The following is a 14,002-nucleotide window of genomic DNA, read 5'->3' as shown; positions in this document are numbered from 1 at the left end:
GTGTTAGACTCCAGATCCAGAGTGACTAAATTCCTTATGAAATGGCTGAGCAAGCCACTGAGTTGTTTTCAAGACCAGATGGGGATAGCAAAGAAGTGCTGGCCTTACTACCAAAACCCTCATTCCATGAATGAATTAATAAACCATCAGCATCAGAAATTTGTGACATGTACACATCCAGTAGCTGTAAAATCATTTGTGTTCCTTCACAGCATGACATGTTTCATAACGGTTTTGTGTTCTCTGCTCAGATCCAGAAACCTGTTCGATCCAAGCATTGCGCTGTGTGCAACAGGTGCATCGCCAAGTTTGATCACCACTGTCCATGGGTTGGTAACTGTGTGGGTAAGACTCTTCATTTGTACCGATTTGAAAGCAACTCAGGCATTGTGGTCCAAACTGATACCACAGCTAAAAGGTTAAGCAGCAATAGAATGTACAGGACAGAATCTTGCCCTATCTGTGATACTGTTCCTCTGATCTGCCTGATATGTGTATCTGACTTTGCCTCAAATACGCTTAGAGTGTTCACTTCAACTACTCCATGAATTTCTCCTGAATTCCCTATTTTTTTTGTTCAGGACTATTGTGTTCATGACCACACCATAAGCAAAAAGCAGTGAATAGTGCAAATCTGAAGTAAAGCCAGAAAAGTGCTGTCCTACTTGCAAGGTTGGGGAGCACCTGGTGACACTGATGACCTTACATAAGGAATCCCTTCATTTAAATGTCTGCCTGGAACTCAACATTTTGTTAATAATTACCCGAACAAGCCCTTTCACAATTTTCAAAAACTCCACACTTTCAAGAGAAACCAACCACAAGGTATTTAGTCTTATCAGATCGTAGAAACAGAAGTAAGTGATTTACCTCTTTGAACCTGTTCTGTCACTCAGCAAGATCGAGGCTGGGTACCTGAAATCTAACACATGCCTTAGTCTCTTGTCTCAGTGCTTTTGAATTACAAAAATCCATGAATCTCAATTTAAAATTATAATTGACCTAGGAATATAGAAAATAGGAGCAGGAATAGGCCATTTGGCCCTTCAAGCCTGTGCCATTCATTATGGTCATGCCTGATCATCCAACTCGGCACCATGTGCCCACTTTTCCCGCATATCATTTGATTCCTTTAACCCCAAGTTCTATACCCAACTCCTTGAAATCATACAATGCTTTGGCCTTGACTGCTTTCTCTGGTAGCAAATCCCACAGGCTCACCACTATCTGGGTGAAGAAATTTCTCTTCATCTCAGTCCTAAATGGCTTACCCTATATTCCTAGATTGAGACTTCTGGTTCTGGACTCCCTGGTCATCAGGAACATCTTTACTGTCTTGTCCTGTTAGAATGTTATTGTTTTCTGTGAGAATCCACTCATTCTTCTGAACTCCAGTGAATATAATCCTAACCGATTCAACCTCTACTCATATATCCGATCTGCCATTTCAGGAATCAGTCTGGTAAACCGTCATTGCATTCCCTCTATAGCAAGAACATGCTTCCTCAATATGGAGATCAAAACCACACATAATGTTTCAGGTGTGGTCTCACCAAGGCCCTGTACAATTGCAGCAAGACCTCCTTGCTCCTGTACTTGAATCCTCTCACTATGAAGGTCAATGTACCATTTACCTTCTTCACCTTCTGCTGCAGCTGCATGCTTGCCTTCAGTGACTGGTGTACAAGGGCACCCAGGTGTCGTTATACATACCCCTCTCTCAATTTACAGCCATTCCGATAATAATCTGCATCCTTTTATTTTGCTACTAAAGTAGATAACCTCATATTTATCCACATTATACTGCATCTGCCATGCATATGTCCACTCACTCAACTTGTCCAAATCAGACTGAGCATCCTCCTCACAGCTCGAGTGTCATTTGCCATTAGCAGAAAAGAATTCCAAACTCACTGTGTGCGGTAGTGTTTCCTAATTTCATGCCTGAAAGTTCTGAAAGTAGTTTTCAGACTGTATCCTTAGTCCCAGACTTCCCAACCAATGGAAATAGTCTCCATCTTCAGTCAGTGTTTCCCTTAATATCTTGAAAACTTTGATTAAATCACTGTGGACCTTCTAGATTCCTGGGAATACAACCTTAGTTTTCTAATCTGTCCTTGGAGTGCACATATCTGTGGTAAATCTCCACAACCCTCCCTCAACGACTAATATCTCCTCAAGGATTACTGCTCAGAACTTCATTCATTGACTCCAAGTGTGGTCTAACTATGGCTTTGTATTGCTGAGGCATGATTTTCACCCTCTCATATTCAAGTGCTCTGGATCTAAAGGCCCACATTCCACTATTCTTCTCTCATTGCTGTCTTTTCCTGTTCATGATGTTTTAATGATCCATGTACCTAACACTCCAAGTTTCTGGCTTTTGTCCGTTTAGAAAGTACCCTTCATTTTTAGCTTACATCCTGCTAGTTAGAGTATCTGACCATCATGTCTAATCACTGCCCCTTCTTGCTCAGCTAATTTCTCAACCAGGTCAGTAATTTTTTTTCAAATGCATGAGCTTCAATTTCAGCTAATATTCTCTTGAGAAAGACATTATGAAATTCCTTCACAAAGTCTTACAAACTCTTAAGTTCTGGGACCATCTAAAATCATCTTGCCCTTTTTCAATACCTTTATATCCATTTTACAACATGGGGACCAGACTGTGTACAGTGTTTCAAAAGATGATTTTAAAAGATTACAGCAGAGGATATACAAATACAGTGAATTTATATAGAAACAGAAAATCATACTGAAATTTGAAAGCTACTGCTGGAGGTAGGAAGGGAGAAGAAGAAAATTTTCTTTAGATTTTCCAATCAAATCTAGATTTGAAAATCAAATGCCTGTGTTAATCTGGTTATTTCAAATGGGTTAGTGTCTATTTCTGCCTTTTAACTGAGTTAACAAGAATACAAGGAAGCAAAGTTAGAAGTGTTGCAAGTGAAGTAATGAATATTACCAATGAGGTAAAGGACAATGATGAACGAAGAAATGAACAAAAGCAGCATTAGAAGATGTTCCTTGAATGCTGGTATAATCACAGCAGATGAGATACAAATCATCAGTAAGAGATCAAAGCCAAAATGCTGGAGACACTCGGCTGAAGAGAAGAATGGACAACATTTCAGGTTAATGACATTGTACCTAAGTTGCAAGGAATTAGACAGGTTTTCAGCAAATGCAGGGAATCTGGGGCAATGAGCTAAAATATAAAGACCATAAGATATAGGCGCAGAATTAGACCATTCAGCCATTTGAGTCTGCCATTCTGTCATGGCTATTATGATTCTCAACCCATTCTCCTTTCTCCTCCCTCAATCTCCTTACCAATCAAGAACTGATCTATCTCTGTCTTAAATACATTCAATGACTTGGCCTCCACAGCCTTCTGTGGCAATGGGTTCCACAGATTCAGTAACCCCTGGCTAAGAAATTCTCCTCATCTCAATTCTAAAGAGACGTCCCTTCATTCTGAGGCTGTGCCCTCTGGTCCTAGTCTCTCCTACTAATAGAAACATCTTCTCCGTGTCCACCTGATCCATGTCTCTCAGTATTCTGTAGGTTTCAATCAGATACCCCTTCATCTGTCTAAACTTCATCGAGTACAGACCCAGAATCCTCAACCGCACCTCATAATGACAAGTCCTTCATGGCCGGAATCATTCTTGTAAACCTCTCCTGGACCCCCTCCAATGCCAACTCATCCTTCCTTAGATACAGGGCACAACACTGCTCACAAAATCTAAATGCAGTCTGATCAGGGCCTTATACCACCTCAGCAGTACATTCCTGCTCTTGTATTCTAGACTTCTTGAAATAAGTGCTAACATTGCATTTGCCTTCCTAACTGCCAACTGAACCTCCATGTTAACCTTAAGAGAATACTGAGCTAGGACTCCCAAGTCCCTTTGTGCTTCAGATTTCCAAAATCTTTCTCTGTTTAGAAAATAATCCACACCTCTTTTCTTCCTACCACAGTGCATAACCTTTCACTTTCCCACATTGTATTCCATCTGCCATTTCTTTGCACACTCCTCCTACAGCCTGTCTGCTTCCTCAACACTACCTGTCCCTCCACCTATCTTTGTATCATCTGCAAACTTAGCAACAATGCCCTCAGTTCCTTTGACCAGGTCATTAATGTATATCATGAATAATTGTGGTCCCAACACTGTCCCCTGCCGAATTCCACCAATCACCAGCCGCCATCCTGAAAAAGGCCCCTTTATCCTTACTCAGTGCCTTTTACCAGTCAGCCAATCCTCTGTCCATGCCAGTTCCTTGACCCCAACACCATGAGTTCTCAACATTTTTAGCACCCTCCTGTGTAGCACTTTGTCAAATGTCTTTTAGAAATCCAAATAGATCACATTCATTAGTTCTCCTTTGTCTAATTTGCTCAGTTCCTGCTCAAAGAATTCTAACAGTTTTGTCAAGTATGACCTCTCCTTCACAGATCCCTGCTGACACAGTCCTATTTTACCATGCACTTCCAAGTACTCCATAATGTCATCCTTAATAATGGACTCTAAAGTCTTATCAATGACCAAGGTCAGGCTAACCAGCCTATTGTTTCCTGTCTTCTGCCTCCCTCCCTTCTTAAACAGAGGTACTACATTAGCCATTTTCCACAGCTCTGGGACCCTGCCTGACCCCGGTGATTCCTGAAAGATCACCACCTTTGCCTCTACAAGCTCCTCAGCTATTTCTGGGGGGTAGTCAATCTAGCTTGGGTTACTCACACAACTTCAGACCTTTCAGCTTCCCCAGCACCCTCTCCTTAATGATGGCCACTGCACTCACCCCTGCACCCTGACTCTCCTGAAACTCTGGTATACTACTGATGTCTTCTGCTGTAAAAGCTGATACAAAATACGTAGTAACTTCCTCTGCCATTTCTTTATTCCCCATTAGTACTTCTCCAGCCTCACTTTTATCGGACAATGTCCACTCTTACCTCTCTCTTACCTTTTAGATAGCTTAAAAAAATCTCTTGCAATCTTCTTTTGTATTGCATAGAATCTTAGAATCTCTACAGAATGAAAAGAGGAATATTTCCAAATGGAAGCTTGTTGGACAAATGGCATGAGAGAATAATTTAGATATAGTGATAAATGTTTGTTGAATTGATTGTTTTATAAGTTTAATACTCTTTTGCACTGTTCTGAAAACCCTAAATTAACAGTTTTGTGCCTTTTTTTTGCATGTAAGGAGTGCATTAAGCCACCATGTCTGTACTGATTCTTTGAAAGAGCTGCCCAATTAAACTCTGTTGGTTTCTTTTACCCATAGAATTATTCCCACAGAATTTTTCTCACCTTACAAGTGTGGTTACAGTAGCATTATAGTGATGTTTCTTGAGTGATAATGGTGGGTCAGTCATGCAGAGATGAAACTTCAGAACTAAAATTGACAGTTTGTGAACTTAAATTCAGGCAGTTACATATAAATCTAGAATTAGAAGCAAATTTCATAAAACTAGCAGAATACTGTGAAAGCCCAGCTGGTTCACTTACGTTCTTTAGGTAAGGAAATCTGATGTCCTTAACTGGTCTGTCCTCTGTGTGACTTTGGACCCACAGGATCTTAATTGCCCTTTGAAATAGTGAAGTAAGCCTGTTTAGTGTTTCAAACTGCTGCAGATAGTAACGGGTACACTATGTGGCAACGACGCTGAAATTATTCAAGAAAACAGTCCGTTAGCATACTCTCAAAAGCAGTTCACGGTAGAGAATACACATCAACCCTATCAGCAGTGACCACATTTGTGAATGATTTTACAACACTACTGATTTTTCTGTTTTTATAATTGCATGTTTATCTTTTACTTAATGAAACAGCAATTTCTGAAGCTTGTCTCTTGGCTGGATTTATAATATTTTCTGTCTATTTCAGGAGCAGGGAACCACAGATACTTCATTGGATACCTGTTCTTCTTATTAGGCATGATCATTTGGATGATTTATGGCTGTTTCTTATGTAAGTAAAACATACCAATTCGAATGTGCATTGCTTCATATCGTTTATGCAAGATTTTTGTACTAGTTATCTTTTTCTCTTAGACTGGAACATCCACTGTGAGACTAACTATCCAAAAGATGGATTCTGGACATACATCACGGAAATTGCAAGCTGCTCTCCGTGGGTTTTCTGGATGTTTCTGAACAGCCTCTTTCACTTCCTGTGGGTTGCTGTGTTACTCATGTGTCAGATGTATCAGGTAAACAGGAAAATCTATTTTTGTTCCCTTCCCAAATTTCAGATAATTTAAAATTACAGCCATTGAACGTTGCCACTTTGACTTTCAGGCATTGTTTTGAATAGCTGCATTTACTCTAGTGTTCTCTGTGCTACTGATTTTCTTCCCACATCTGGACAAGACAATTCTCAACAAGGCAAACATTGGCTGTTCTTTCCTCCATCACTGGGTCAAAATCCTGGCATTCTAACATTCAGTGAACATTCCCACCACTCAAACTGCAATTGTTCAAGAAGGTGGATTCTAACCACCTTCTGAAGAGGCAGCTGGAGATGTGCAACAAATGACAATGGTGCCTATATCCCATCAATGCATTTTTGAAAATTGAGACATTAAGGAACATGAGTCTTGAATACTTTTGGACTAGGTCCCTGATAAGTGTGGCATAGTGGTTAGCACTGCTGCCTCACAGCACCAGGGATCCGGGTTCGATTCCAACCTTGGGTGACTGTCTGTGTGGAGTTTGCACATTCTCCCCGTGTCTGCATGGGTTTCCTCCAGGTGCTCTGGTTTCCTCCCACAGTCTAAAGATGTGCAGGTTAGGTGGATTGGCCACGTTAACTTGTCTGTAGCGTCTAGGGATGTGTAGGCTAGGTGGGTTAGCCATGGGAAATGTGAGGTTATGGGGATAGGGTAGGGGGCTGAGTTTGGATGGGATGCTCTTCGAGGATCGGTGCAGACTCAATGGACCAAACAGTTTCTTTTTGCCCTGTAGGGATTCAATGATCCTAATACCTGACAAAAAGATTGATGGGCTCGCTATCCTTTGTGGATGTAAAGCATCCTTTTTATAAAGTAACAGGTTGAGTCTGTAGGCTTTCAAAGATAGAAACTCACATTTAAAATCTTGTCTAGGAAATGTTTTGTCCTGATAAATTCAATTGTGGTAACAGTACGCAGTAAATTGCGAGAAACTCCCTTCAGTAGCTTAGAACCACAACCTTAAATCCACGTGAATTATTCCAAATCAGGTAGATTGGAATTATGAGCAGGTGTTAGGCCAGTTGGTCCTTTGATCTCCTACACTATTCAATAAGATAATGGCTGATCTGGTTGTGGTCAGAACTACACATTCCTGTTAGTACCCCGTAACTTTTGACTCCCTTGTCTGTCAAAAGTCTATCTATCCTGTGAAACACTTCACCATATTTTACTGTTAAAAACTCTATGTAAATGCAATTTGTGACATTATTTAAAATTTATTTAAATTTTAAAGAAAAGGCCGGACCATGCTGCATTTGCTGACACCAGTGCATGCTGTTGTGACTGTTTTAAACCACATGCACGTGCAAACGATTTCTGGGAGCTCACTAGCCAGGAGGAGAGTATGGCACCTAGACCTGGCAGGGGAATGAAGGAGGAAGGGGAGAGTGCAGGAGGAGGGGGAGAACATGTGTCTGATGCTGTGCTCTCCCTGATATCTCAACTCCTGGGCCCTCCTTGTAAACCAACCCCACCCCAGCATCTGAGCCCTCTTCACTCTGGGGGATTCCTAACCCCATTGACCTGCATCTCCTGTTCCCATCACTGAACACACAACACCAGAAATAGGACAGGAGTGGGCCATTAAGCCCCTCAAACCTGCACTGCCGCTCATTAGGTCATGGTTGATCCAACATTCCTCACGTCTACTTTTCCTGCATTTTCCCCATAACTCTTGATTTCCTAACTGATTAAGAATCTATCCGTCTCCGCGTTAACTATAAACAAGGTCTCTGCCCCCACAACTCTCTGTGGCAAGGAGTTCCAAAGACTGATAACCCTTTGAGAGAAGAAATTCCTCCTCCCCTCAGTTTTGAATTGGTGCTCCTTTGTTCTGATACTCTGATCCTAGACACTCCTGTGAGAGGAAGTGTCCTCTTAGCATTTAGCCTGTCAAGTCCCTTAAGAATCCTGTATATTCAATGAGATCACCTCTCATTCTTCTAAACTCCAATGAGAAGAGTCCCAACCTGTTTAACCTTGTTTATACTCCAATCCCTACACACCAGGAATCATCCAAGTGAACCTTCCTTGAACTGCATCCAATGAAGTATCTTTCCTGAAATACTCTTGTACCATTTCATAGCGTGGGTGTTTCCCTAGACAGTGCTGCATTTCTTTTTTATTTATTCATTCAAGGGATGAGGGCATCGCTGGCTAGGACAGCATTTATTGCCCATTCCTTATTACCCAGAGGGCAGTTAAGAATCAACCTCATTTCTGTGGGTCTGGAGTCACATGTAGGCCAGACCAGGTAAGGATGCCAGAGTTAGCAGGAACTGCAGATGCTGGAGAATCTGAGACAACAAGGTGCAGAGCTGGACGTGCAGAGCTGGACGAACACAGCAGGCCGAGCAGGAAGGCCTAGAAAGGTCTAGAACCGAAACGTCAGCTTTCCTGCTCCTCTGATGCTGCTTGGCCTGCTGTGTTCGTCCAGCTCTGCACCTTGTTATCTTGGGTAAGGATGGCAGTTTCCTTCCCTAAAGGACATTAGTGAACCAGATGAGTTTTTCCTGACAATTGACAATGGATTCACGGTCATCATTAGATTGTTAATTCCAGATTTTCATTGAATTCAAATTCCACCATCTGCCATGGTGGGATTTGAACCTGGTCCCCAGAACATTATCTGGGTCTCTGGATTAACAGTCCAGTGATAACACCACTAGGCCTTCGCCTCCCCATTTGCGTATGCCATCACACAGAAACGGTATGTGATAATGTGTTTTATTTGGATCCATTTGCATTTGTATTCCCATGTGTAGTTGGAAGTGCCAGCAAACACTGCCACCTGATAATGGCTCCTAATATACAAAACATGCAGGCATTTTATTTAAAGTCGAGAGTAGTCACCTCCTTTTTTGTAATGTTAATTGATTGATTTTTGATTTGCAGATTGCTTGCCTTGGAATAACCACAAATGAAAGGATGAATGCAAGACGCTACAAGCACTTTAAAGTTACAACAACCACTATTGAAAGTCCCTTCAAGTGAGTAACTGTGTGAATACTGACACTGCATTTCAGGTATATTGAATCGAAATTTTGACAGCTCTTCAGTGAACAAATTTGTCAGTTAAAGGTCTTATTAGTTTATGCTCCTTTTCAAATCAATATTTTAAAAATAATTTACCACTGTCAATCCTGGGAGATGACAGCTGAACAGTCTGGGGATCTAGAAAAAAGGAAAATGAGAAGTGACCCAGCAGAATTCTTTAAAATTATGGAAGAGTTAATTGGGAAGACAGTTTCGCTTGTGGAAGAGCCTAAAGCTTGGGAATCATCAGTAAAAGACAGTCACTAATAAGTTCACTTGGGAATTCAGGAGAAACCTCTTTACCCAAAGAATGTGGACATTGCTGCAACAGGGAGTGGTTCACGTGAATCATGTCAGTACATTTAAGAGGAAACAGGATAAACATTTGAAAGTGAAACAAGTAAAGAGAGATGCTAATGGGTTGGAATGAATCATAGAATCCTAGAATCTCTACAGTGTGGAAACAGGCCCTTCGGCTCAACAAGTCCACACCGAACTTCACAGCATCCCACCCAGGCCCATCCCCCTATAACCCACCTAACCTACACCTCCCTGAACACTCTGGGTAATTTAGCATGGCCAATCCACCTAACCTGCACATCTTTGGACTGTGGGAGGAAACCGGAGCACCCGGAGAAAACCCACACAGACACGGGGAGAATGTGCAAACTCCACACAGACAGTCACCTGAGGCTGGAATCGAACCCGGGTCCCTGGTGCTGTGAGGCAGCAGTGCTAACCACCGTGCCACCGTGCAGCCGTGAAGAGGGGAAGGAGGAGGCTTGAGGACAAATCTGCCATAATTCATAAGTAACTTTGATGCATTAAGATGATTGACTTTTTTTCCCTGTTTCTTTGTTCCAACAGCCATGGTTGCATTAGGAATATCATAGACTTCTTTGAATTTAGATGTTTTGGCCTATTTCGCCCTGTGATGGTGGACTGGACACATCAGTATACAATAGACTATGACCAGACATCAGGGAGCGGCTATCAGCTGGTGTAGTGGGTCCCATACCCACAGGCTGGATTGATTCACCATCAACCCTTCGAACTGGTGCCTGACACATTTCCTTCAGTTCCTTCTCTAAAATCCACAATGCAATGTGTTGCTGAGGGGGAGGTGACAACCTGTGGTTTTTACATCCTGATCCGTCACATTCAAACATCAAACAGGGACAGTTTTGCTGCCTGTTTCTTTTCCCCATTGTGATCAAACTGTGGTAGAAGTGGACGGCCAAAAGGGACCCCTTATTCAAAAGAAATACAGACTGCTTTTCACAGGAATTCGTTTTTGACATAACATTGTGTGGCTCTGATTTCTGTGTCAGAGGAACAATCAGGTATGAATTATGGAACCCCGATTCTGTCCCATTCGCTCAAGAAAATGAGTTCAAAATTTGTCGTACTCATCAGGAACGTGTAGAAATGCATCTGTTTTGATTGAGCTGCTTGTTACGCATTAAACACTATTTACATGGTACTTTCAGTTGCGTTGTGGAATGCCAGAAATCCATTAATCAAGATCGTGTGCAACGATAACATTTAAAATTGGTTTGTATCAGTGGTTCATTTACTCAAAATACTTACTGTCTTTTAATCATGATTTTAAGGAATGAATCACTGTCTAATTGGCATTTATGGACAATTAGATATTAATAATCATTGACAAGAAAGTCATGAGTATGCAGGCCAGTGCTGTCTGTCTCACTCTCATGGCCTGTAATTAGTTGGGTTTGCACAATTATAAAGCAGGCTGCTTGGCAATGAGTGTCAGAAATGTTTATTTTGATGGCGTTTGAGAGGGACTGAGGGAAAGAGGAAAAAATTTGCATCATCCATCTCTTGTCACTCAGAAAGCAAGTTCTTCAGAGTGTTCAAGGGATCTGCTGAACCAGCCATGGAAAGAGACAGGTGTTTTGTCAGCCTTCCTGCCTAAACGGCTCAGGATGATGAGTGGCTCATGCAGAGAAGGCAACTGGAGAGAAAAACCACATTGTTGGGAAGAAAAGAACTCAAGTCCAATTATTACAATCCATTTTTTATAGCCTTTTGCTTTTAGTCACAATTGTCCATCTACTGCTTTCTGCAAACTAACGTTTACAGACATTTGAAAGTTTGGTCAAGTAACAAACTCAAGAAACCTGTGCAAAATGCAACTTAAATTAGCTCCTGGAGCCAGTGTAAAGATTGGTTGTATCTGTATATAAATTATTTATCAACTAGTTTTATTGTGTGTATTTTGTCAGTGTTAGTTTGGAACTATGAACTTAAAATTTTCAACTCCATCAGAAAAAAGAAGTGTAGGAATGTAGTTCATTTGCTTCCTGGTGGTGCTGTTGCTGTTCAGAACTAATCAACCATTGGATTCACTGCATGTCTGATGCTTGGCAAAAAAAAAACTTTTAAAAAAAAAGGCAGCTCCCTCGATTGTAGGACATAAAACATTGCAACAATTAACAATAAAGTGTTATTTCAACATCTTCCCCTTAGTGGGAAGATCAGTCAATTTGTAAATAGTCAGTGTCCTGTGTTTGCAAAGTCCAAGAACTTTCAGTAGCTGTTTATCTCATAGTGGAGCCCACACATAGTTTGTAAGCATTGTACCAGATATCATGACTTGCAGTATTGTAATATTAGTCAACTTGAATGTTTATCACCTTTTAAAAAAAGCAAGAGTACTTTTTCTCTGTCATTAATTGGAGCATATTGCAAGTTTATGCTCACATGGGATATAATATCACATTGTCTAGGCTCTCTGAGAAGCAGGACACACTCTGTTTGACTAGCTTCAATTAGAATGAGGACCAAGCAGGGATTAAAAATAGTCCAGGGTGAGATGCTACTGATTTCAGTTCCGCCAGCTCCAAAGGAGAGTTTCACCCCCTTTTAAAGTTTAAAACACTGGTATTTATCTGATTTTTTCTTTGTACTATGAATTTTGAATAACCTGTTATTCACCCTCACTTTAAATTCTGCAGTCACTACTCAGGCCAGTTTTTTTTTGTTGTGTGTGTATCAGCATCTCATACTCGCAATTAGTAAGAGTTTTACACTTCACTAATACTTGGGCGACACTATATCCTGCAAATTGTGAATGTTTTGTTTTTGTATGACATTATTTATAACTGTGCCAAGTGTTTTGTTTTGCTATTATCCAGACCCTTTATGTACAATGTGGAGAACAAAATATATGACTGTAATATTAAAGCTGGCTGTTCTTCCAATGGTGGGATTGGGTTGTCAAATTTTGTAAATTATTGAACTAATAAATCAGCTGCATCCAGTCATTCATTGCTATCAAATATGACCTGCTGCTGCAAGGTTTTTTTCTGTGTGATTGCAGTCGGTTGCTGTTGACATCCATTGTGATTCCTTTTTAACCAGCTGCTCCTTTATAAATTGCCTGTAATTATTGGACCTAGTCAAGAATTCTTTTGCAAATTTTTAACTTATTTTTGCATGCTTTCAACATTTATCTGCGACTTTAGTTGGAACCTCTCTCCCACTTTGATCCAAACAACTTGAGCACAAGGGGTCTCTTATGTGGCAAGGACAAGGACTCCATCGGGTCCAGTGACCACTCTCACTAAAAGGCCATCTCCCTTAATCAAAACTACCCAGCTAGATTGCTGTGGAAGAAAGCTCCCAACGTTTGATTATATGTAATATGAAGTCCCACTGAGAGATCTACCAGGTGAAACTGATCAAGCCAAAATTGTATCATCTGGACTGACAAACTTGAGCAGTGACCCACCCACCAAACAAACAGCACAAACCCCATCATTTAACCATGCCCCACTCGAGCTGGATTCTCATCCATTCGGACCTCTGCAGAGTTCCTTGTGGAGCTTACTAGCTCAGTCGATGCACATCGTTTGAAGCTAAGGAAAGTTGAAGACCGAGCGGATCATCCAGGAGGTAAGTAATTTTTTTGTGAATTATGGTGATAGTGATTGTTATTTGTACCACCAAGCATAGACCCTTCCCCCTTCCCCCTCACCTGCACACCCCTCCCATTATACTTTTCTCTGTCCAAACCTTGTACCTTCACTGTGACAGTCTTCATTAGTCTTATGGATTCTCTGTGTTGCTGTTAACATTCTGCTTCCTCTGTTGCTGCTTTTCAAAATCCTAAGACCCTGTCCACTTTACCTTCATTCTAAACTTTTTCCTCCTGCAATAGGGTTAGGAACGAGTTCGTTATTGTCATTGTCCTTAGTCTAACTCTTCATGAGCTCTGCTAAGATTTGTCCTTCCCATTGCTAAAAGGAGACTAGGAGTTGAAGCTTTTTGATTGGTTAGGACTTTCTGAGTAATCTGCACAAGAAAATGTTGACTCAAAAAGAGAGTTTGTCATTAATACCATAAGTACAGCACTGAGAGGAGACCATTTTGGAAAATATAATATTTTTTAGGGACTTGACAGGACAGATGTGGAAAGGTTGTTTCCCCTGTGGGAGAGTTTAGTACAAAGAGGGAATAATTTCAGAATAAGTGACTGCCTATTTAAGACACAGATGAGAAGGAATTCCTTTTCTCAGAAGGTAGTGAATTTGTGGAATTTACTGCAGAGGGTTTTCATGGCTGGGGCATTAGGTACTGGCAAGGCTGAGATTCAAAGGTTATGAGGAAAAGGCCGGAAAATAAAATTGAAGATTATCAGATCAGCCATGATCTCACTGACTGATAGAGCAGACTCTCAGTGAAACCAAATGG

At 41.1% G+C, this 14,002-nt stretch overlaps 1 protein-coding gene across 1 annotated transcript in view; it reads left to right on the top strand.

Moving 5' to 3' along the window:
* Nucleotides 1-12,510, top strand: part of LOC109914045 (palmitoyltransferase ZDHHC17-like) — a 113,792-nt gene extending 101,282 nt beyond the window's left edge. The window contains exons 7-11 of the mRNA XM_048607475.1: nucleotides 213-345; nucleotides 5,902-5,985; nucleotides 6,069-6,226; nucleotides 9,143-9,237; nucleotides 10,151-12,510. Of these exons, the coding sequence (XP_048463432.1) occupies nucleotides 213-345; nucleotides 5,902-5,985; nucleotides 6,069-6,226; nucleotides 9,143-9,237; nucleotides 10,151-10,289 (609 nt within the window). The 3' untranslated portion in view covers nucleotides 10,290-12,510. The remainder of the gene's footprint in view (nucleotides 1-212; nucleotides 346-5,901; nucleotides 5,986-6,068; nucleotides 6,227-9,142; nucleotides 9,238-10,150) is intronic.
* Nucleotides 12,511-14,002: the final 1,492 nt, after the last annotated feature.

Source organism: Rhincodon typus, chromosome 18 (genome assembly GCF_021869965.1).
Source record: "Rhincodon typus isolate 14 chromosome 18, sRhiTyp1.1, whole genome shotgun sequence".
Taxonomy (NCBI): domain Eukaryota; kingdom Metazoa; phylum Chordata; class Chondrichthyes; order Orectolobiformes; family Rhincodontidae; genus Rhincodon; species Rhincodon typus.
This window is presented reverse-complemented; position numbering and strand designations above follow the sequence as displayed.